Source organism: Tiliqua scincoides, chromosome 3 (assembly GCF_035046505.1).
Source record: "Tiliqua scincoides isolate rTilSci1 chromosome 3, rTilSci1.hap2, whole genome shotgun sequence".
Taxonomy (NCBI): Eukaryota; Metazoa; Chordata; class Lepidosauria; order Squamata; family Scincidae; genus Tiliqua; species Tiliqua scincoides.
In genome coordinates this window covers 216,152,837-216,176,158 of record NC_089823.1, presented here as the reverse complement: position 1 = coordinate 216,176,158, position 23,322 = coordinate 216,152,837, and the positions used below count along the sequence as shown (strand labels likewise).

At 45.1% G+C, this 23,322-nt stretch overlaps 1 protein-coding gene across 1 annotated transcript in view; it reads left to right on the top strand.

The window, feature by feature from the left end:
* The first annotated feature begins 2,192 nt into the window (after positions 1 to 2,192).
* The window catches only part of GPR149 (G protein-coupled receptor 149), a 37,566-nt gene continuing 16,436 nt past the window's right edge, over positions 2,193 to 23,322 (top strand). The window contains exons 1-3 of the mRNA XM_066622513.1: positions 2,193 to 3,161; positions 7,702 to 7,894; positions 14,247 to 14,701. Of these exons, the coding sequence (XP_066478610.1) occupies positions 2,193 to 3,161; positions 7,702 to 7,894; positions 14,247 to 14,701 (1,617 nt within the window). The remainder of the gene's footprint in view (positions 3,162 to 7,701; positions 7,895 to 14,246; positions 14,702 to 23,322) is intronic.

Here is a 23,322-nt window from a genome sequence, read left to right as displayed (position 1 = left end):
GCCCAATTCAAAAGGCCTGATTATCTTTAAAGCCCTACACAGTGTAGGGCTTTAGGAACAGTGTAGGAACAGGGATATCTTAAGGACTGTCTTCTCCCATGTAATCTCACTCATCCTCCTTGATTGTCAGATAAGGCCCTGCTTAGAGTACTGCCACGATTTTAAGCCAAGGAGGGCCTTTTCCATGCAACATGCAGGACCTTTTCCGTGATGGCACAATGTCTATGGAACCAAGTTCCAGAATACGTGAGGACAATCCCCTCGATATACAGTTTCCCATGGGGTTTAAAAACACATTTATTTTGCATGGCTTTTCAGGAGGCAAGATTTCCCTACTGATCTCTTTATGAATGGTTCTGTATAGATTTCTCTGTGTGTGGTTTACATTTTTATGGTTTTATCCCTGCTGTATTAGATGTTTTTATTTGTGTATCAAAGTTACATGTCTTATTATTTTTAATTGTTTTAATTGTATTTTTATTACTGTTATTTTACATGTTATAATTTATTGCATGAACTGTACGCCGCTTTGAGCACTGGGAAAAATGGCTTATAAATAAATAAATAAATAAATAGGTGGTATGGAAATGTGAAAAATAGATTTATTTATTTATTTATGAGGCATTAGGCTTCATTTGTACTGAGAGGCTGCTACCCTGTGACCACTTCCTCAAAGAAACCCCCTTTGATCTGAGTGGGACTTCCTCCCAAGCAAACAAGCACTGCAAGAACAAACTGCCAGTCTCTTTAGTATTGCAGCCTGAGGAGGAATAGAGGCAACCAGGTGAGCTGGAGACCTCTTTGTCTCCAGTCTGCTTTGGGGCTCGATCCTGTGCGTGGCAAGTCAGCTCCCTTGTGCTCAGTCAGAAATCTGAAAGTGCTCTGCTGCTCTGGGGGTGGTGCCGGAAACAGGTGCTTCCAATGCACACTTGTGGATGCCCTAAAAGCCAAGGGTTTTGGTGTGGGAAGGGCACATCTGAAGCTGCCCTGAGATGGCAGGGACCTTCTCATTGCCCCTTTTCTTATGAAAGGGGCTGTGTGATCTCCTCCTCGCCCACCCACCCCCACCCCCCATGTGGCCAGAGTCCCATGAGCCAATGTGATCGCACTGAGAGCATTTCAGCCTGCAGCGGTGGAAATGCCCAGGGCGTGGAAGGGATGACACTGAAGGCTTGCATCAGAGCTGGCTGATTGCATTGCATTCAAAAGGTGTCAGCCTCCGAGGTGTGGCTTCGCCAGGGCACTCTCGCTCTCACTCACTCTCTCTCTTCCTGGCTTCTCAGCTTCTCTGTCGAGCTCCCCTCCCTCTGCTGCTATCCAGCTTGCAGCCGGCTCCTCCCTCCTGCAGCTCTGAAAGCTTCTGATTTTTTTCCCCCCTGATCTGCTATAGTTTCTCCTGAGCCAGCAGCGTGAGGCTGGGCTTTCCTTGCCACCACCTTCTCTGGCATCTGCTGGAAGCACTGCCACGAAGAGCTGAACTTGATCACCTCAAAGGGACTGGAGCCCCAAGGACACCCCACCACCACCACCACCAAGGAAGGGGAGAAATCACATCGCTTTATTTCCCGATCAGCATCCCTGCTACTTCCATTCATGTCTCTGTGCACCATGTGCTCTTTTTTTTCTTTCTTCCAAGTGAGAATGTTTCTGGACTTCTTGGAGTGAATCCTAAGCAGGGATCCGGGAAGGGAAGCATCTGGACAGCTGAAGAATCAACTTGCTGGAGAAAATCCACTGTGAACCTAACAGTTTTGGGGGATCCAATGAGGACCTTTCCACCACATTCTCTGGTATCTGCTGGAAGCATTGCCGTGAAGAGCTGAACTGGATCATCTCAAAGGGACTGGAGCACAAGGACACCCCCCTCTCCCAGCCACTACCAAGGAAGGGGAGAAATCACATTGCTTTATTTCCTGATCAGTATCCCTGGTACTTCCATTCATGTCTATTTGCACCATGTGCTCTTTTTTTTTTTTTTTCAAGTGAGAATGTTCCTGGGCTTATTTGAGTGACTCCTAAGCAGGGATCCAGGAAGGGAACATCTGTGCAGCTGATAATAAGTCCAGGAATAAACTTGCTGGAGAAAATCCATTGTGGATCTAACAGTTTTGGGGCATCCAATGAGGACTCCCAGGATTGGTAAGGAGGAGGCAACATAGCCCCCCCCCCTCGCCCAAGCTACTTGGACAAGGATGTCGGTGACTCTAAGCAATGTCTCCTTAAATGGGACAAGCCACTCCATTCAAAGTCATGGGATTATGGAGGCTCCCAGTGGACAAAAACCTTTGAATGTCTTTCTTTTCTGCCTGACTTTGATCATTGCCTTCACTGCTCTCCTGGGGGCCATCTATTCCTTGGTGTCTCTGCTGAGGCTGCAGAACAAAAGTACCATCTCCATGATTGTGACTTCGTTGACTCTGGACGACCTGATCAGCGTGGTGCCAGTGACCATCTTCATGGTGAAGCAGTGGGTGGACGAGACGCTCCCCCAGACCTTGTGCACCACTTCTGCACTGCTGTATTTGTTTCAGGGCTTCTCGAGCAATCTGATGGGGTCTCTGGTAGTGTCTTACAACTTCTACAGCCTCAACAAAATGGGAACCAGCCCAGGAGCCACCAAGAGGCCAGTCAGCATGATCTGGGCCATTCTAACAGTCTGGATTGTCAGTTTGCTGATCTGTGTTCTGCCCCTTTGCGGCTGGGGCACCTATACTTTCACCCCCTGGGGATGCCTTACAGACTGCAGCAGTTCTTATATCTTGTTCCTCTTTGTGATCTACTCAATTTGCTTTGGTCTCCTTGTTGTGCTCTCCATCCCTTTGATTTATCAGCTATTGTGCTCAGATGAGCAGCAGCATCTATATGATGATTACCATCAAATTGCCCGAGGGTACCTCTCTCCAGGGTCACCTCCGATTGGGAGTCACCCACTCACTCTCTCCCCAGAAGTCACTGTGAACAAAGCCTTGAAGCATTTCCAAGATACTTGCCAGAACTCTGATCCGAGAGCCAGGCAAAGCCCAGCTGACAGCTGTGGACTGGACCACTACAGCACACCAAATGCACCATGCAACAGCCGAAGCTTCACTGTGGATTTTGCTCAGAAGCGCTTCTCGCTCATTTTGGCCCTGACCAAAGTCATTCTTTGGCTTCCAATGATGGTAAAAACAAACCTAATTTCTTTCGCTATCTGGAATGGTGTAGTTAAAGTGCCTGGTGCAGTTTAAAATGTAAGCCAGCATACACAGAGCAAACAAGGTAGTTAGTTGCTGAACTTGAAACTTGTGTTCTTCCTTTTAAACTAGTCAGTCCACATAAAAAAGTATCATCTCTTTTGTTCTGTATTATTTTTATTTTGTGAGGTCATCAACTCTTAAGGGCTAAATGGATACTCCACCAGTGATTAATTCCATCCATTACTGTAATTTCAAACAATCATGATTGAGACATACAAAATTATGCAGGGGATGGACAGAGTGGATAGGGAGATGCTCTTTACACTCTCACATAATACCAGAACCAGGGGACATCCACTAAAATTGAGTGTTGGGCGGGTTAGGACAGACAAAAGAAAATATTTCTTTACTCAGCGCGTGGTCGGTCTGTGGAACTCCTTGCCACAGGATGTGGTGCTGGCGTCTAGCCTAGACGCCTTTAAAAGGGGATTGGACGAGTTTCTGGAGGAAAAATCCATTATGGGGTACAAGCCATGATGTGTATGCGCAACCTCCTGATTTTAGGAATGGGTTAAGTCAGAATGCCAGATGTAGGGGAGAGCACCAGGATGAGGTCTCTTGTTATCTGGTGTGCTCCCTGGGGCATTTGGTGGGCCGCTGTGAGATACAGGAAGCTGGACTAGATGGGCCTATGGCCTGATCCAGTGGGGCTGTTCTTATGTTCTTAATTTTGAATGTACGGGGAAATCCAACAGTAGGGAACTCCTAATTATCTGCGTTCATAATATGCACAATAACCCATCTCATTCTTGTGGAAAGAGCTAGGCTTTTAACTGCATAATCTGATTGTCTAGATTTGGTTGAACGGATTCAGTTTTCATGGGAATTGACATGGACATAAATAATCAAGGCTGTGGCTAATTAGGCTGATGCTCTTGTTTTATGCTGGTTGAAGCATTGTACAAGTACACGTTGCTGAGTCTTTCGAAGAAGGAAACTAGTTGGAAAGCTGGGCCAAGTTCCAAGAAATTGAACTGGCACTAGGTTGACGGTAATATTACTCCAAGCATGTGCTAAAGGATGTGAGCCATACCCTTTGATTGTAAGTTGTTTGTGGCTGTAAAATGGAAGCCTGTCACAGAAGTAAGGGAACTTGTTTGCTTATGATTGTGTAAATGCTAAAGATTACTGGAAACTAGTTCCTGAATGCATACACAGCTCCAGTGGACAGATCAGGAAAATGCTATGTGAGACTTTTGAACATACAGAGGGTTTGAATCTCACCCAATGACATATATTTTACAGCAGCTGTGAAACTCAATTTTGTCTTGAACTGAGAGTCCCCTGCTTGAGACCTCTCTCTCTCTCTCTCTCTCTCTCTCTCTCTCTCTCTCTCTCCCCCCTTTCTTCATCAGATCCCAACATTCACTGTTTCCATGAAACGTTTGCCTCACACCTTAATTCTTAGCCCTAACTGTTACCAACACAAATTACATGTAACCACACTTGCTCACATTCGCCCCTTATTACCCGGTACTTCCTCTCATCCTCCCCCCACCTCCCTCTGTAATTGCCTCACTATTAAAATTGAGATTGCAAGCTTCCAGATTCTTGGAACATCATGGAGGTGAAGAATGGTCCTTTTTTTTTTTTTTTGCTTAGATGTCAATGCTGGGTGTCAATGTATAAATGCACCCAACGCTGGGTGTCAATGTATAAAATCATCAATCATCATGATCTCTGGGGTAGGTCTTTTACCTTGTGGGTTTACTTCTGAGGGACTTTTATTAATAACTCAGGGTCAGAAGCATCAATATTTATTGTCTCACTTGAAGCAGCCAGCACTCTGCGAAACACAGATGGGAATTGTCCTAGAACATTTGCTTACCAGTATCTGTCAAGATTCAGAGTTTCAGAGTCAGAGAGATTCCGGAGGGGCAGGGATGTTAGTCTGAAGCTTCACAAATATGTTAGAGACTTACAGCCCAATCCTATCTACACTTCCCTGGGAGTAAGCCCCATTGACTCTAATGGGACTTACTTCTGAGTAGACATGCATAGGATCAGGCTGTCAAATGGCATACAGAGGGGAGGGGGCTTCTAAGCTACTGCTTACTGCAACATGCATTCTTTTAAATTTTTCATATAGCTCTTTTTATTAAAATGATGACATATCTGGTGTGCGAAAAGATTGTAACATTGCTGTAAAGACCAAGGCCATCAAAGAACTGGTAGAGAATGTCGCAGGTGTATCATAAGGATTAAGGTTTTAGTGAGGTAAGAACAAAAGATAATTGGCATATAGGACTCACTTAATACTACAGCATGAACTAAGACTAAATGCAATACCCAGTAACACTGGAGATTATTTATTTGCCTTAGGTAATCACCCATAATTCTTTCCCAGGTCTTCAAAGACACAAGCAAATGTGTCAGCTTCAGCCAGCCAATTGTCCTTCAGTTTGTTTGTTTGTTTTCACATTTAACTAGAAGGCCACTTTGCACTTTACATTTTTATGTGCATGACTAATATATACATATACAATGTTTAAGTGTAGATATGACAAATGTGTTTGGAAGCACCCATATCACACGGGTACGTCCATCAGGGAGCTGTAATTGGGGCATCTATCTGGTGGGCATACAGTCAGTGGCAAACTTGGACTTGCTGCTGTGTCATGTGTGAAATGGCCCAAAATAGCCATGACATTGGGGATGAATGGGCATCAATGGGCATTCAATATGAGAGCATGCAAAACCATCAGGGAGCTTTCACGTCTCCTTCACCCTCCTTTCGTTAATAATAGAACTGGCATTTATTAAATAGTTACACAGGCTAGCAAATCATGTCTTTTACATTCTTTGCTATCACTGATAACATTGGTATTGTGGCCAGTGAGAGATATATTGGATGAGATCAAAAAGCACATCTCATAAGCCCTGTTCATATGATGAATGGATATATGAAACATGTGAAGAGGGGGGAATGGGATTGCAGTGGCTGTTCAGTCAAACCGCTGGGCCAAGCTAGTGTGCAAGATGTGAAGTCTTTCTGCACAATCAGGGCCCCAGCTTTTTGCAAGGCTCTCAATAGTACGTACAGAGTCTCTGCGTGTATATATGCATGTATGTGCATAAGCTCTGTTGGTTTGGTTGATGGTGAGGAGGCTGGGGACAGGACCTGCTACTGCATTCCTGTTTCTCCTTTCATTTGATCTTTATTTGGACAGGGCTGTAGTCTACATCTGGTTAAGCTAGCTGCATCCCACAAAAACCTCAGGCTGCCATAAAAGAAGCTGGGCGCAATTCAGCAAAAGTGGCGAAAGCTACTTAGAACTTTATTTTAATGGAAGAGGAAAGCATTTGCTTATTCCTCTCCCTTTGAAAGGAATATGACTTGTAAAGACTTCACCTCGCCCTGATCACACCTATACAACCCAATCCCACCTAACTCCTTACACCAGAGGTTCTCAAACTTTGAGGGAGCTTTACTCCCTCAGTAAGTTCTTGCTGGGAGGGAAGAAGGTGCTTTACACTTACTTCAAGAAGGCAAGGCTGCAGCAGGCTGCAGGAGGTGCAGGGAGTCGTGTGCAGCCCTGTACAGTGCTCCCCGAGGCTTGGAGGTTTGCTAAAAGCAGTTGCAAAGCACCTCCTGCAAAACAGAAGTGCTTGCGCCTGCTTTTAGCGAACGTTCCAGAGCTCCTTGCACCTCCTGCAGCCCTGCCTTCTTGAAGTAAGTACAAAGCACCCCCCTCGCCCCCCCTTAGCGACGCGATCCTAGGGATTGTGTCACTGCCTCCCTCCCCTTCCCCCGCCTCTTTAAGGAATGGGGGAAGCATTACAAGAACTGGTGGGTCGCGACCCACCAATTTGAGAACCACTGCATTACGCGATGATGCGGTGGCACCAACACAATGTCTGCTGAATCCCACGGGGGAGTATTGGCCTCCAGAAAATATTTGTACCCTGCCCCTGAAGTAAGCCTCTGTCGACCTGGTGCATTAACTCGGACTTGCACCAGCAATATTGCTGGCTCAAGTCTTCGTTGACCTGGGAAGGTGTATCAGGCCCAGGAGAAGTGTTAGGATTTTATGGGTGCCACTGCCACCAAATCTACCCTCTGTGGACCTGATTCTCTCACCTCACAACCTCCATCTCCTTCCTGTTCTGCCCACCCCCGGCTCCATTCTGCCTCCACCTTGCCTCCCTCCTGGCCCCTGCACAGCCTTACCTGAGGCAGCAGGTGTCCATGGTTCTTCGCCATACAAACCTGGCCATTCACCACTTCCTGCAGCAGCCAGGCTATGCACTCAAGTATTGTCACATTCTAGCAGTGTAATGGCCAATTAAAACTGGGCCTTAGTTTCTAAGGTGTCAGAGCTCATATAGGAGGAGATCATGCAAGTGCCAGGGAGAGGGGGACCATAAGGTTTTTGTTTGCCCAGAAAGATTTGCTAGGGTTGTTCCTCAAAGAAGCTGATTCCCTATTTAAATTCTTTGCACTGTCTTTGTATCTCTCTTTCAGATACAAATGATTGTTCAGCATGCTGTTGGGTTTGAAAGCCTCTCCTTTGAGATCTTTAGTTTCCTGCTAACTTTGCTGGCTGCCACTGTTACCCCAGTGTTTATTTTGTCAGAACACTGGAGTCACCTGCCTTGTGGCTGCATCATCAACTGCAGAAGGAACGTCTACACTGTGTCCTCAGAAGAAGGCAAGAGTAAGTATGGAAATATGCTGGGAGAGGGGCTGGAGTATGCACCTCCACGAGCAGCTCACTTTTTATGGGTAAATGGGGCAGAATATTGCCAGACTCACAGTCCATGCATTTTTCTTTTTCTTTTCATTAAAAGCTAAAGTCTGATCCATATGGTGCTCTCTCTCTCTCTCTCTCTCTCTCTCTCTCTCTCTCTCTCTCTCTCTCACACACACACACGCACGCACGCACGCACGGAGGGAGGGAGGGAGGGAGGGAGGGAAAATAATTCTTTTGCAAGTGGTTTGCTTTATTCATGCAAGAACTGTATTATTAAACCAGGAGTGGATATGGTTTTTACACACCTACTGAAAATGAATCTGATGCAGTGGACTGTAGTCCACAAAAGCTTACACAGAAATAAACTGGTTTTATGTACAGCTGGTGGGCAGCATCAAGTCTAATGGATCGTAAGTTGGGCAGGCCTGTGTAACCCTATTCACATGGACAACAAAATCACATAGGATGTGGAAAGGCAGAAAGTCTCATATGAAGCAATACACATGTGTCTTGTAATGGTATCCAAAAAAGTATTTATTGCCTTATTATCCTGTGTTTCCTCCAAAGATCTCAGTGTAGTATACATGGCCTACACCTCCCCCCGTTATAGTCTCACAGCAACCCTGTGATGTAGGTTAGGTTGAGAGGGGGAGTCTGACCTAAAGTTACACAGCAAGCAGGGAATTGAACCTGGGTTTTGCTGTTCTAACTCCAACATACTGTTCGCCGCACCGCACCGGCTCTCTCCCAAGTCATGTTTGGGCAAGGATGTAATAAATGACTTGCCACAATCAACAGCATGACTATTTGGCAGAGGATTTCACATTTTTATGTGCTGCCTTTCTCCCACCACTAGACAACAGGACTCTATTCTAGACGTTTATGACCAAGTGATTGATGTTCCCATTTCCTGGTTGCATGCTGTTCAGTTCTGTGCATATTTTCTGATTAGTGCATCCCACATTGTCGTGCCCCCCCCCCCACACACACACATACATCCAGAGGAGTAACCAGTGAAGGCAAAAAGTGTCAATTTCAAGATGTTCCAGAATCAAAGGAAGTGTCCACATGGACTTACGGATAGCAACACAGTTGTATGGCCATGTGTGGTGTAAAAATATGCCTGATTTCAAGGATTAAAATGGGTTCATGATTGTCAGGGAGAGGCCTTTCCTCTGAACTGAGAGTTCCTCTGGGTCTTTAAGAACCTGCTTCTCAACTATGGTTGTTTGCTATGTGTCAAGAAACAATTTGTCACAGATATTGCATGGCTCTGACTCTAATACAATATTTACAGAGCAAAATATGTGACAGATGGTGAGGCAACAATTATGTAATCCGTTGAACCTGAACTCTTCCTTTTGTTTTGTTTATGCTAAAGGCTAGTCTGCTTCTTCCCCCTCCCCAGACGGTTTTCTGAGTTGATAATTCTGTGCCGACTTAAATGAGTTACAGTACAATTTGTGTCCAATGTCAATATTGCATCAGAAATCCAGCATTGATTTAAAGCCTTTTCTTGAGATGACTTGTGAATGATATCTCATTATTTCTACACCACTCTGTTCCAAAGGCCAGAGTGGTGAAAAACAATGGAAAGCCTTGTTTCAGAGATTTGTGCCTGCACTGTAAGTTTGCTCACATGCACCTGTTTGCTTGTACCTGAGCATAACCTATAGCCCAATCCTAACTAACCCTCCCCCACCAATGCAGCCATGCCAACGGAGTCTGTGCTGCATCCTATGTGGAAGGGGGGGCAGTTGTGGAAGTCTACTCAAGGTAAGGGAACGTTCATTCCGTTACTCTGAGACAAGCCTCTGCTGCCCAAATGGATCTCCTTGAAATTGAACCAGCCATTTAGCAGGGGCAGAACCAAAGAGAGTAAACGAAAGGGAAGAGGAGAGGGAATAGGGATAGGATCCTGGTGCACACCAGTGTTGCCAGGATCTATTCCCTTCCTTGTTTCTCCTCCCGCCAGATGCCTCCCCTCCAAGACATTCTCCCATTCCTCCCTGCCCCATTCCTTCCACTGCCCACCTCCAGTGCCAACTTACCTGTATTTTCACAGGTAGCTGGTAGCAGTGGCAAGCCTCTAGCACCACCACCATTTTCAGTGGCAGCTCTAAAATGACAGGTGGCAGCATGCACAGTGTACTGCCTTATAATTATTTACACCAGCAGGGCCTCTGTTCCATTGTCATAACTTAGGATTGGGCTGTTAGCCACTCAACAGATGGCTGGAGCTACCAGCTTTGAGAACACTACCCACCCACCCATGCTAGGACAAATAAAATGCTAGAATCTCAGCCATCCATTTCTCATGCCCTTTGATGAACACAGGTGATTGGCATGAAAAGCTGGAGCTGCCAATTAATCATCTGTGTAGCAACATATGCACAGTTTCTAATTCCACACCAGACACCAGATCTTGAGGGCTGAATACAGGTCTCTAACTCTGGGAATCTGCAAGAGGGATCTGAAGGCCTTAGGAGTGGACCTCAACAAGTGGGAAACCCTGGCCTCTGAGCGGCCCGCTTGGAGGCAGGCTGTGCAACATGGCCTTTCCCAGTTTGAAGAGACACTTGGCCAACAGTCTGAGGCTAAGAGGCAAAGAAGGAAGGCCCATAGCCAGGGAGACAGGCCAGGGACATACTGCACTTGCTCCCAGTGTGGAAGGGATTGTCACTCCCGAATCGGCCTTTTCAGCCACACTAGACGCTGTTCCAGAACCACCTTTCAGAGCGCGATACCATAGTCTTTCGAGACTGAAGGTTGCCAACTAACTAACTAACTCTGGGAATCACATACTCCACTTTTGTGCATGCACTTCTTAACTCTGAAGGGTTGCATGTTCCGAAACTTTCATCCACATGCTCATTGCCCTACTTGGATGAATTCAGGAAGGCAGACGTAAAACATTCCCTGTACATTAAATGAAGCAGCAACTGTAACAATTGCTAACAACGGTCTTAGGTCTAAATATGACATATCATCTTCTAGAAGTGATCTTATTTTTACTTTAAAGTAGTAGCCATGCAGAAACGCACTTCAGGTAAGGATCATGGAATGGAGGTAGGGGGTGTTTACCTATGTGCCACATCCCTACAAGAAATCATGCCCAACACTGATTGGTAGCAAGTTCTATCTCTGTCGTCTATTTTTGCTCCACAGTTCTGATCCAGATCTGTCTGCTATGTGGCAATTACTTTAGTGTAAAAATATACCCCTAACACCCCAATCTCAAGCCTTTTATGTGTCCAAGGGAACCCTATCCCCAAGGACTAGCATGGGGACAGGGGACCAGCAGAGTTAAAAGGAGGTTGACCGTGACACAGAAAGGGGCCAGTCCATTCAACCAGGGGGAGTTCATATTTTGAGCTCCGCTTTTCAAATTCTCACATCATTCTCAATTCTGTGGCTCTTTCTTCTCTCCCTCTCTCTGTTGCAGGGTTGCACGTGTCATGTTCCCTAGAAAATGAAGGATAAATAAATTTCTGGAAATCATAATGTTCTCTACCCTAAGGAAATAAGTAAACTGATATTGGGTGAAGACAGATACATGTTCTAAATGTGCTGGGAGTAATTTGAGCTAGGGATGTGTATTTGTTTCATAATGAATGAAAAACTGAAATGAATGTGGCTCATTCATTTAATTCATTACTACTAAAGATACAAATGCCACAGTTCCAAAATTGTTCTGAATGTGATATACTCATTCATTCATAACTCATTTGGAGCCATTCTAGCTTTTACTTTCCTCTAGCATCCAGAATAGTTTGCATGGAGGTCACAGAGAGTAGAAAAAGGGTGTTTTTGGGGGGGGGGGGGTAGGACAATGGAGATTGACACTGTAAGCTGATCGGTCTTCGATTCATCAACAATACATCAATGGTGATGTACATAACATCATCCTGATGGGTTTTCTTTTTATACAAGATCACGGTGGAAAGGGGAGGACCTTGTGGGAGTCCATAAAAGAGGTTTGGATTTTTGGGGGGGAGAGGGGTTGTGTGTATGAGTACTTGCTCCTTTTATCTGTCTATAATTTAGTATAGTTGCTCCTATGTGTGTCTACCCAGAAGTAAGCACCATTGAGTTTAATGGAAATGAGTGTCAAGTAAGGACCCAATCCTATCCAATTTTCCAGCCCTGGTGCAGCTGTGCTAATGAGGCATGCACTGCATCCTGCAGTGGGAGAGCAGTCGTGGATGCCTCCTCAGAGTAAGGGAATATTTATTCCCTTACATCAGAGCTGCATTGCACCTGCATTGGTGCTGGAAAATTGGATAGAATTGGGCCCTAAGTGTGCATTGTACTGAAGCCTAAGAGATTAAGCTAGAAATCAAGACTTTCCCAGTTCAAATATCACTGAATTCACTAGATAACCTTAGCCTCCAGTTTCGAGATCGGGATAATAATACTAATCATTCAGGACAGTTGTATATACATCAATACTTACGGACCACTTTCCACACTCAGAAAGTAGTGCTTAAATTCTAAATATTATTCTTAGTTCTATTCACAATTAGTTTAGATCAGTGGTTCTCACATATTTAGTACCGGAACCCACTTTTTTAGAATAAGAATCTGTCAGGACCCACCGGAAGTGATGTCATGACCAGAAGTGACATCATCAAGCAGGAACATTTTAACAATCCTAGGCTGCAATCCTACCCACACTTATCCAGGAGTCAGTACCATTTACTATCGTTGTTAAAAGAATGTACATAGTAGCTTGTTAAAAGTATAGTTCTGTAACATTTCCCCAAATGCAGTCACATATCATGGTAGCATCAAGTCTAGTATATTAAAAATAAAATATTGAAATGAATGGGGACCCACCTGAAATTGACTCGTGACCCACCTTGTGGGTCCCAACCCAAAGTTTGAGAAACACTGGTTTTAGATAGTAGTTTGGCTGTGTGGGGGTGTGCCTTCTTAAATGGTGTATTTTCCCTGTCTATATGCAATTTCCCTATCTGAAGATTGAAAATTCTCTCTCTGAACCTTCGACGGGGTAGTAGAATTCCTGAATATGTTGACTCTTTGGATGCAAAGCACAAAACTTTCAGGCCACAGAAGAACAAGCGAGTCTCCAACCAGTGGCATTGCCAGAGGGGTGCAGGGGTGTGGGCAGCACCGGGTGACACACACAGGGGTGTGTGTGTGTGTGTGCGACAGTACTACTAGCCAAAATTGTTAAAATGTTTTTGAATAATACCATCATATTGTATATCATTTGATATGTAATTTCATGCAGTGAAACAAACTGCACTGAAATATCTCAGTTCTATCAAAAGTTATAGGCAAAAAACCAGCAGGGGCAGGGCAATGGTATATCTCCTTGCCCCACCAAGTGCATGGGAGGAGATTCATCATGGGGCTGATGTGCTGGCTTCCCGCACCAGGTGACATAAACTCTAGTGACATAACTGCACCCAACATGAATGGAAATAATGCAGTGGGCTGAAATAATTGTGCAAATGTTATATGCTCAAAAATCGTGTTTTAATAACAAGCTGAGTACAACAGTTAACAAATGGGTTGTATGCCACTCAACACATTTGGACACACGTTACAGTGCATTATGAGAGATTCGTTTTCTGGACAGAGAAAGTTTAAGCCACTTTCTAAATAGGCTGCCATATTTAGAATGGCTCTCTGTCTTCATCCTAACTTTTTTGTTTCCCTTCACCCATTCCCAGCACTGGTATTCTGGAATATTTATTGGAACTTTTTGGGTCCCATGGTCTGATATTTTAGGGCACAATCCTAACCAGGTCTACTCAGAATTAAGTCCTATTTTGTTCAATGGAGCTTACTCTCAGGAAAGTGTGGTTAGGATTGCAGCCTTAGGGCCCAATCCTATCCAATTTTCCAGTGCTGATGTAGTTGTGCCATTGGGGGTGCAATCCTAACCCCTTATGTCAGTGCTTTCCAGCACTGGCATAGCGGTGCCAATGGGACATGTGCTGCATCCTGCAGTTGGGTTTCACTCACAGAGGCCTCCTCAAAGTAAGGGAATGTTTGTTCCCTTACCCCAGAGCTGCATTGCCCTTATGTCTGTGCTGGAAAGCACTGACATAAGGGGTTAGGATTGCACCCTAAGCTGTGTACTGCTTCTTATGGTGGAGGGGCAGACAGGTATGGGAACATGTGTTCCCTTACCACGGGGCTGCACTGTGGCTACACTGGAGCTGAAAAGTTGGATAGGATTGGGCCCTTAGTCTTTTTAAAATGCCAATACTTGTCATTTGTATTTTCCTTGCTTCTAGCTTTTTTTTTTTTTAATATAAACACTTTCCCTCTCTTTCTTTAGCCAAAAGAAGAGGCTTTGAATTCAATCTGTCATTCCAACAAGGTTATGGAATCTATAAGATATCCCATGACAACCACCATAGTGATGACGGCAACTCGATATCGTACCACAGCTTGCTGACCTATGATTGTGAGAATACGAAAGAAACTCAGAAGGACAGTAGAGACATTGGGTTCAGCACCACATCCCTGGAGGACAGCTCCCTGTTGAAGGACGCTGCCCTGTGGAAAAAGCCTGTTGCGGCAGACATGACGCAGGACCTTAGCAAGGATAAGATCATGGACTATCTGCTTTCGGACAAAATGGGAACTTATAAAAAAGAAGAAGGGAGAAATATGGAGAAGGGCGCTTTTTTTGAGGGCCCAGAAAGAAGGCTTTCTCATGAGGAGGGCCGGAAACCAGAACTCTCAGACTGGGAGTGGTGCAGGAGTAAATCTGAAAGGACCCCTCGACAGGTAGAGTGCCAGATCATTCTGAGATCTAAGACCTATTTAAATTTATGTTTCTTCAGTTTTGCACTCATTTTTTTTCATCTAGATCCTGAAGCAGCTTACAACTAAAAACTTCAAACAGTAGAATATATTAGGGCTGTCATTTTCAGCCACTGTGCCATGGCTCACTGGTGTGAAGTGGATGGTCTGCAGGTGTGCCATGGGATCATTTGTTAATAGAGCCACTGGGGGATGTGAGCCGCTGCAGTCAGTGTGGTGTTGCCTTGTCAATTGTCAAAAAAACTGATGGTGTGCCTTGACAATTTTAGTGCCTTGCCAGTGTGCCATGAGATGAAAAAGGTTGAAAATCACTGTATTAGGGACATATGGAGGGAGTTATGATAGCCTGTTCTCATCCTTGGCAGCTGAATCCTATTCTCTGCCATGCTGTAGCATTCAGCTGCACCAAAATGGTGTGCTGCTTTTGCTATGGTGGAGGGGCAAACTGAAAGCACACCAGAAGTAAATAACATTTTCACTTACCTCCCTTGTCCAACTTGCCCTCGGTTCCTTCCCCCAAAATGCCCCATTACTCTACCTTCCCACTCCCCTCCCCCATGCCAACTTTACCTGATTCAGTGCAGGCTGCAGTCCATAGCAGCTCGCCTCTGACGATGCTGCTGTAATCTCTCTCATCTGCTATCATAATGCTTGGACATGCCTGTACTGCTGTTCAAGGTTTGTTTAGGGACAAATAGGTACTAATTGTGTGTTGTGCAATGCACTTATATCACTCCCTGCTAGCTGCATGCTTGACTCTCATCCTAAATGGGACAAAAGGGGCATCATAAGCTGGAGTTGAACCAGTGGCAGTCCTGGTGGTTTTTCTGCCAGGGGCCACCCCCCCCCATTTGATATCCCCCAACCTGGAAGTAATTGTGGTGATGTCATTGCCACCACAATTACTTCTGCATCTCTGCCTCCTCCTTTCCCCCTTTGAAAGAAAAGGGGGGAGGAAGGAGGTGGCCCAGGTTCTGTTGGAGCTTTTCCGCACCGCTGAAAGCGGTGCTGGTATCCTGGACACCGTTTTTAGCGGTGCAAAAAAGCTCTGATGGAGCCTAGCAGCAGCACAAAGAACTTCATCAGAGCTTGAAGTGGCACACGCCTCCTCCACAATCAAAGGACGTGAGTGCCGCTTCCTGCCGGGCTGGCTCTCCAGCCATTCTGAGGGCCTCCCTCTTCTTCTCCCCTTTCTTTAAAGGAGAGGATGATGGTCATTTAAAGAAAGGGGAGGAGAAGAGAGCAGCTCTCAGACCGACATGGAACCACGCTGACAGTAGCGACTAGAGCACAGCTACTATTGGCACGATTCTGGATCATGTTAGAAACCAGTGGTAGGGAGAATGGGTTGTGGCTCCACCCCCAAGCCTGGTCCAAGCCTGGTGCCTGGGGCATTTCCCCCCATTGCCCCCACTGGGTACACCACTGAACTGGACTGTGGTGGGTGGGGGTTTTAAACCCTTTGCCCACATTTCATTTCTTATCCAATTATGGCTTCCTGTGGTTTTCCTGGAAAGGAAGCTATCTTTGATGCCAGCCACCAATGGTTGACTTCTGGGGAAGTATGATGAACTAGATGGACTTTTGGCCTGATCCAACCGGACTCTTTTTGTGGCCTCATGATGATTAAATATTGAAAGAAGTAATGCAAATGAAAAACAGTTTGTACCAAACAAAAGGGAGGTGGGAATTGAACCTCACCACACTGAGTAAAGATATCTGCAGTGAACTCAGTGTGCTTATGAATACTCACCTGTTAAAAATTAATGACAGAGAACTAAAGATCAAATGCTTTCTGTGAATACATGTCGGATTCAACACCTACCTCTGCAAAGAGAGCCAAAGTGAACACCAGCTGTTTCAAAATCCACCCTTCCTATAAATATTATTTACATTCCACTTTCCACACATTAAGCTATGAAAGGGCATGCCAGGACAGACTAACATTCAGAGATAGAACTCATTATGCTCAGATTTTGAATACAGGAATACCTGGTAGTGAAAAGCTGACCTGCTCTGGTTCCTGGACTCACCCCCTCCAATCCTCTAACCCACCCCTTAAAGGTTTGGGTTGGAGGAAATTGTCAAGGCCTTGATCCAGAAGTTGGGTCTAATGTAGCACCACCTGGTGCTTATTCTTCATTTCATTCAACTAAAACTTCAGGAAATAATTGTCTGTGATGTTAATTGCTTTCAAAGGTTCTTCACCATTCTCCTGACCGCTTTGGAACAGGATTAACAGCCCCCTCTTATCCAGAACTTATAGAATTCTTTGAAAAGGTCAACAGGCATGTGGATGCGGGAGAACCCGTGGACATTATATATCTGGACTTTCAGAAGGCGTTTGACACGGTCCCTCACCAAAGGCTACTGAAAAAACTCCACAGTCAGGGAATTAGAGGACAGGTCCTCTCGTGGATTGAGAACTGGTTGGAGGCCAGGAAGCAGAGAGTGGGTGTCAATGGGCAATTTTCACAATGGAGAGAGGTGAAAAGCGGTGTGCCCCAAGGATCTGTCCTGGGACCGGTGCTTTTCAACCTCTTCATAAATGACCTGGAGACAGGGTTGAGCAGTGAAGTGGCTAAGTTTGCAGACGACACCAAACTTTTCCGAGTGGTAAAGACCAGAAGTGATTGTGAGGAGCTCCAGAAGGATCTCTCCAGACTGGCAGAATGGGCAGCAAAATGGCAGATGCGCTTCAATGTCAGTAAGTGTAAAGTCATGCACATTGGGGCAAAAAATCAAAACTTTAGATATAGGCTGATGGGTTCTGAGCTGTCTGTGACACATCAGGAGAGAGATCTTGGGGTGGTGGTGGACAGGTCGATGAAAGTGTCGACCCAATGTGCGGTGGCAGTGAAGAAGGCCAATTCTATGCTTGGGATCATTAGGAAGGGTATTGAGAACAAAACGGTTAGTATTATAATGCCGTTGTACAAATCGATGGTAAGGCCACACCTGGAGTATTGTGTCCAGTTCTGGTCGCCGCATCTCAAAAAAGACATAGTGGAAATGGAAAAGGTGCAAAAGAGAGCGACTAAGATGATTACAGGGCTGGGGCACCTTCCTTATGAGGAAAGGCTACGGCGTTTGGGCCTCTTCAGCCTAGAAAAGAGACGCTTGAGGGGGGACATGATTGAGACATACAAAATTATGCAGGGGATGGACAGAGTGGATAGGGAGATGCTCTTTACACTCTCACATAATACCAGAACCAGGGGACATCCACTAAAATTGAGTGTTGGGCGGGTTAGGACAGACAAAAGAAAATATTTCTTTACTCAGCGCGTGGTCGGTCTGTGGAACTCCTTGCCACAGGATGTGGTGCTGGCGTCTAGCCTAGACGCCTTTAAAAGGGGATTGGACGAGTTTCTGGAGGAAAAATCCATTATGGGGTACAAGCCATGATGTGTATGCGCAACCTCCTGATTTTAGGAATGGGTTAAGTCAGAATGCCAGATGTAGGGGAGAGCACCAGGATGAGGTCTCTTGTTATCTGGTGTGCTCCCTGGGGCATTTGGTGGGCCGCTGTGAGATACAGGAAGCTGGACTAGATGGGCCTATGGCCTGATCCAGTGGGGCTGTTCTTATGTTCTTATGTTCTTATGGAACTGCCATCATAAGTTCCCAGCTTACAGTGTGAAAGCCACATCACTGTTGTGCATTCCAGGGCTGCCAGCTCAAATGGCAGGAGGTACTGCATGTACAAAAGCAGCTTGCAGTAGGTAGGTAGGAGGTAAGACCAATTTGGGGGAGAATCCAGGAGGTTTGAAGAGGGGAGCCAGGAAGACTTTTGCTCTCAGACTTTTGCATTTTGCTGTCAGAAATTACGGCTTCAAGCCAAACCATGATCATGCCAAGATCATGGCTGACCATGGTCAACCATGGTTCCATTATTAAGTTTTTGCAGAAGATTTTCTTCATTGAAAACATTAGTGGCATTTGTGGTCCTTTGTTAGTCAATTTCCTTGCTGTACCTGGGTTAAGAAAAAAATTTCTTGAACAACCTCAGTCAGTTTAAAAGAGGTCCGGATCCAGTTTATATTTCCAGTATGGAAACTTATTCCTGTTAGTAAGAAAAAAGAATGCTGTGGCTTAGTGGCAAAACCTGTGTGTTGCATGCAATCCACACTAGGTGCAATATCCAACGTAATTTGTTCAAAGATCACAGGTGGCCAGGCTGGCAAACAAAACCCTGTCCATGACCTTAGAGAGCCTTTGCTCAGCAGGGTAGATGGGCCTATGACCTGAGTCAGTATAAGGCATATCTGTTTATATACACACATGGAATACTGTTCCAAAAATCAATGTTTACTTCTGCTGTAACATGATCTAGAATGATCTAGATGTACTTCTACATCTGTCATGTATAATCTAGAATGACAGATCATGTTTTTGGGGGGTTTGATACTGCAGTGAGTATATTGCTAGCAGTTTCCACACATTTCCTCACAAGAATTTCCACAGCCGATTCCAGTGGCTGTCCTGCCATCCACAGTCAGCAGATGCGAAGGTTGTTCTTTGAAGCATCTATTAAAAATTTACTGTCTGTGTGGCCCACGACTTTTGCCTTAGATATGCCAATTTATTTCCAACTTCCTAGACAGAGCTCTTTCCTACCTGCCAAGGTATGGGCTTCTCATCTTTCTTCTATTATTTTATTATTTTTTTGTTTTGACATTTTTCAACTGGTAGCTCAGGGCACTGTCATGCCCTCATGCTCTGCCAGAGCTATAGTTCAAGGTTTCTGTCCTGCAAGGTCCACTTGCTTCCTGCATCCAGAAATAACCACTGGCCTGCCACAATTCTGACATTTGTTCCTTCTGAACGAGCAGGAGGAAAGAAGCAAACAGTTCTCATGGGTGCCAAAAACAGAATTGACTCCTGGCCCTTTGGGCTATGTCAAGATGGATGAACTGAATCCTTCCATTTGATTAATCAATGCTTTATTATTCCTGTTAAGTCCAAAGCAGATGACATTTCCCTTATTGCCAATTCTTAGCCAATTTCCATTTTTGAAAAAAAGAAAGAAAATGCCTGTTTGTGACAAGCATCGTGGAGAGAAAAGAGGTGCTCAAACTTTTTCTTTCTTTCTTTCTTTCTTTCTTTCTTTCTTTCTTTCTTTCTTTCTTTCTTTCTTTCCTCCAAGCTCAGGGTGGTATACATTATTCCTCCCCTTCTTTTGTCCTCACAACAACCCTGTGAGGTAGGTCAGGCTGAGAGAGAGAGAGAGAGAGAGAGAGAGAGAGAGAGAGAGAGAGAGAGGCCCAAGGTCACCCAGGAAGTTTCACAGTTGAGCAGGGATTTGAACATGAATCTTCCAGGTCTAAGTTCAACTCCCAAACCACTATACCAGTTGCGTGTACAACTGTGATTCTGTTCCTCAATGCCCAAGACCGCAGCATTCAGTTAGCAAGCTGCTGGGGTAATTTTAAAGAGCTGTTTTCAACACAGCTGAAAGACCCAGAATAAGCTCCCGGACCGTGTTTGCTTTTTGAGCCTGAATGTGAAAAAGATTTCTTCACTAATAATACTTAGCAAGTACGTCCTGTCTTGGAGGGCACTACTTGTGATCTTGCTGTAATTCTTACATAACCCTGTAAAGGCAGGTCAGTATTATTAGCTCCATATCGCAGGCAGGGGGCTGAGGCCACATCTTGCCTGAGGTCACTTAGCAAATACATGGCAAAAAAACACCACCACTGCAATTCAAGCCAGGGACTTCCTGAGTCATTGCTTAATTAATTGCTTAGCCACTATATCACTCTGGGGTTGCTTCCTCATTAACCCTTGCTTCTGGCATAGCTGGCTTCCAGTGTTTTCCATATCATGGGTTTTTTTCCAGACCTGATTTGTGTCAACGTTTTGTTTGTTCTATAACAAAATGCAATTGCAGTTCTAAACTTTCAGTGCAAACAAAGGGCTAATGAGACTTTTCAGCTCTCCTGTGCCTTTAAATTAAGTGCTCTTTTGCATTCCTGTTTTATTCATTTTGTTGATCACATGATTCATGAGTAACAGTGGATTCATGGGTAATTGCCCCTTCAATAACCTCTCTATAAATTGCCCCGTGTCAGTCTAGGTCCTTGGCGGGATGGTGTCTTTAGCAAACGATCCTTTTAAGTGAAACAGCATAACAAGTGCTAATCCACGAAGTGGTCAGAGTGTTCTAGCCTCTGGGCTAAGATTGGAGAACAGAACAGATTACAGAAGTTGTCCATCACTGAGCTAGAACATGAGATCTTTGCACCACATTAATGCACCAAGCATTAATTCCTCATAACCTTGTGCTGCCATCAACTGTCGCACCAGAACAGGAGTAATGCCAACTACCTGTGCCTGGGTGCACCATGGGAACCTTTGGTTTTGCAGCTCTGACATGGCTGGCCTACGGATTGGGCCACCAGTGACTGATTAGAGTCCTAGAAAGAAAAACAAAAGCTTTTTAATAAATCTTCACTCTAGGCTGGCCTCTTACAATGATATAGAGCTCTCGTCTATTGAATCCTGGAAAATTAATGAGACTCCCTGTCTCTGTTCTCAAAGCCTTAATGACTGCCTGGAGAGAATCCATGATTTGTTCCACTTCTACAAAACACACGTACACTTATCGCAGTGATTTTCAGCCTTTTACATCTCACGGCACACTGACAAGGCACTAAAATGGTCAAGCCACACCACCAGGTTCTTGAAAATGGACAAGGCACACCATGCTGCCAGTGGGGGCTCACATCTCCCACTGGCCCTATTAATAAATGATCTTCCCCCAAATTCCTGTGGGTCACCTGTGGACCACTCGCGGCACACCAGTGTGCCATGGCACATTGGTTGAAAATGGCTGACTTATTGGAATGCAAAAGAAAACAGACAGCATATCTGGAAGTGACCTAACAGCAAGCCCATGAGAGTAATTCTGAATTCTGAAATGAAAATTCAAGAGTCTAAAAATGTCTGATGGAAAGGGAAGGAGAGTCTTCTCCTCCAGGCTACAAATACAGCATGGAGGGTTAGATCTGTTTTTTTTCCAGGGAAAGATGGAAGGTAAGATCAGCATTTCTTTGAAGCTAGGTCCCAGGAGTACTTTATTTGCTGCAAGCACTGTGTTCAACACAGAGTATTAACAAGGCTTGGGAAACGTGCTCGGGAGTTCATAAGGTGACATGAAGTGACTCTCTACTCTTAGTGCCAAATCATGAGATCTGCAGCACAGTTGAGTGACGAACTGAAAGCTAATGGTATCTTGTATGAATGTTCCAGTTCTTCTCGTGGTTAAAAAAAAAAAAGGTCTTTCTTTTTTATAGCCTCAGTTTTATACTATTATGTATCATCAGCTTTCTTTCTTTTCTTTTTTTGCTTTTTTAAATAATATATTTCATTTCAATTCATTTTTGTTTAATAATCGACCGTATCACTACATTCCAGTTGCCTTACACCAAGACCATCAAAGACATTGAATGCAATTTACAGAAAGCAACAATGGTAGGATAAAAAGGTCATTTATCTTAGACTGAGAGTCATATATAAAATGGAGAATGTTCTAGTCCTGTAGTGAGGAACCTTCTGAATGCTCCAAGCACCTCTCATTCACCAAAGAGAGTCTGGTAACCTCTGTATGGACGTATTTATGCATGTGCATTGGATTCCTCATACTGAGGTGTAAGCAGGCAGGGCGACTGCAGTGCTTTTCCACGGACAATGACGGGGTAGTTCTGCCTCACCTGCCACCCCGCACCATATGTCCCTATCATCTACGCAGTCTAGCAGCGGCTTCCCAGAGTATGTACCATCAGCTTTCAATTTCCTAACCTGAACTGGAATAGGCAGGCCAACTGGCCTGCACCATATCCAGTGCAGGTTAGGAGGTGGCTGGAGCACAACTCAGAGTAAAGGGATATTTATCTCCTTACCCAGAGTATTGTCCAAGCCACCTCAGTGGGGCCTCTTGGATCTGCACCAGTGAAATCTCAGGCACAGATCCAAGCAGCCAGGTGCAATACCAAGCTGCTTGGGAGGAGGGTTAGGATTTGGCCTAAGTGCTGGAGGCTGGTCCCACCTCCCTCCCAGACCCTGTCCATCCACCATTCTGCCCTCCCCCACCCCCAAACACCTCCATTCCACCCTCCTGCCACTCTCCCCAACCCCCTGCACCGGCTGTCCTCGGCCAGTGCGACCTTACCATCTCGGGGCAGTGGTTGGATGTAGTCTCCACAGGTCTGTGGGGCCACATCACTTGTGCTGGCCCAGCTGACTTCACAGTGGTCACAAATATGCTTTATGGCACGTGCATGAAACTCATGGGCTGGCACAAGGTTGCACTCTGAGGGCCCACCTATCCAACTATCCTATCCAACTTTCCCGTGCCGATACAGTCGTGACAATGTGGTGTGTGCTGCATGCTGTGGTGGTGAGGCAGTCACAGAGGCCTCCTCGAGGTAAGAGAATGTTTTTCCCCTTACCTTAGGACTTCATCACAGCTACATCAGCACTGGAAAATTGGATAGGATTGGGCCCTAATCTATGAACTAGGACATTCCTGGTTTGAATCTTGCCACTATCATGAATTCATTTAGATGGCTTAAAGCAAG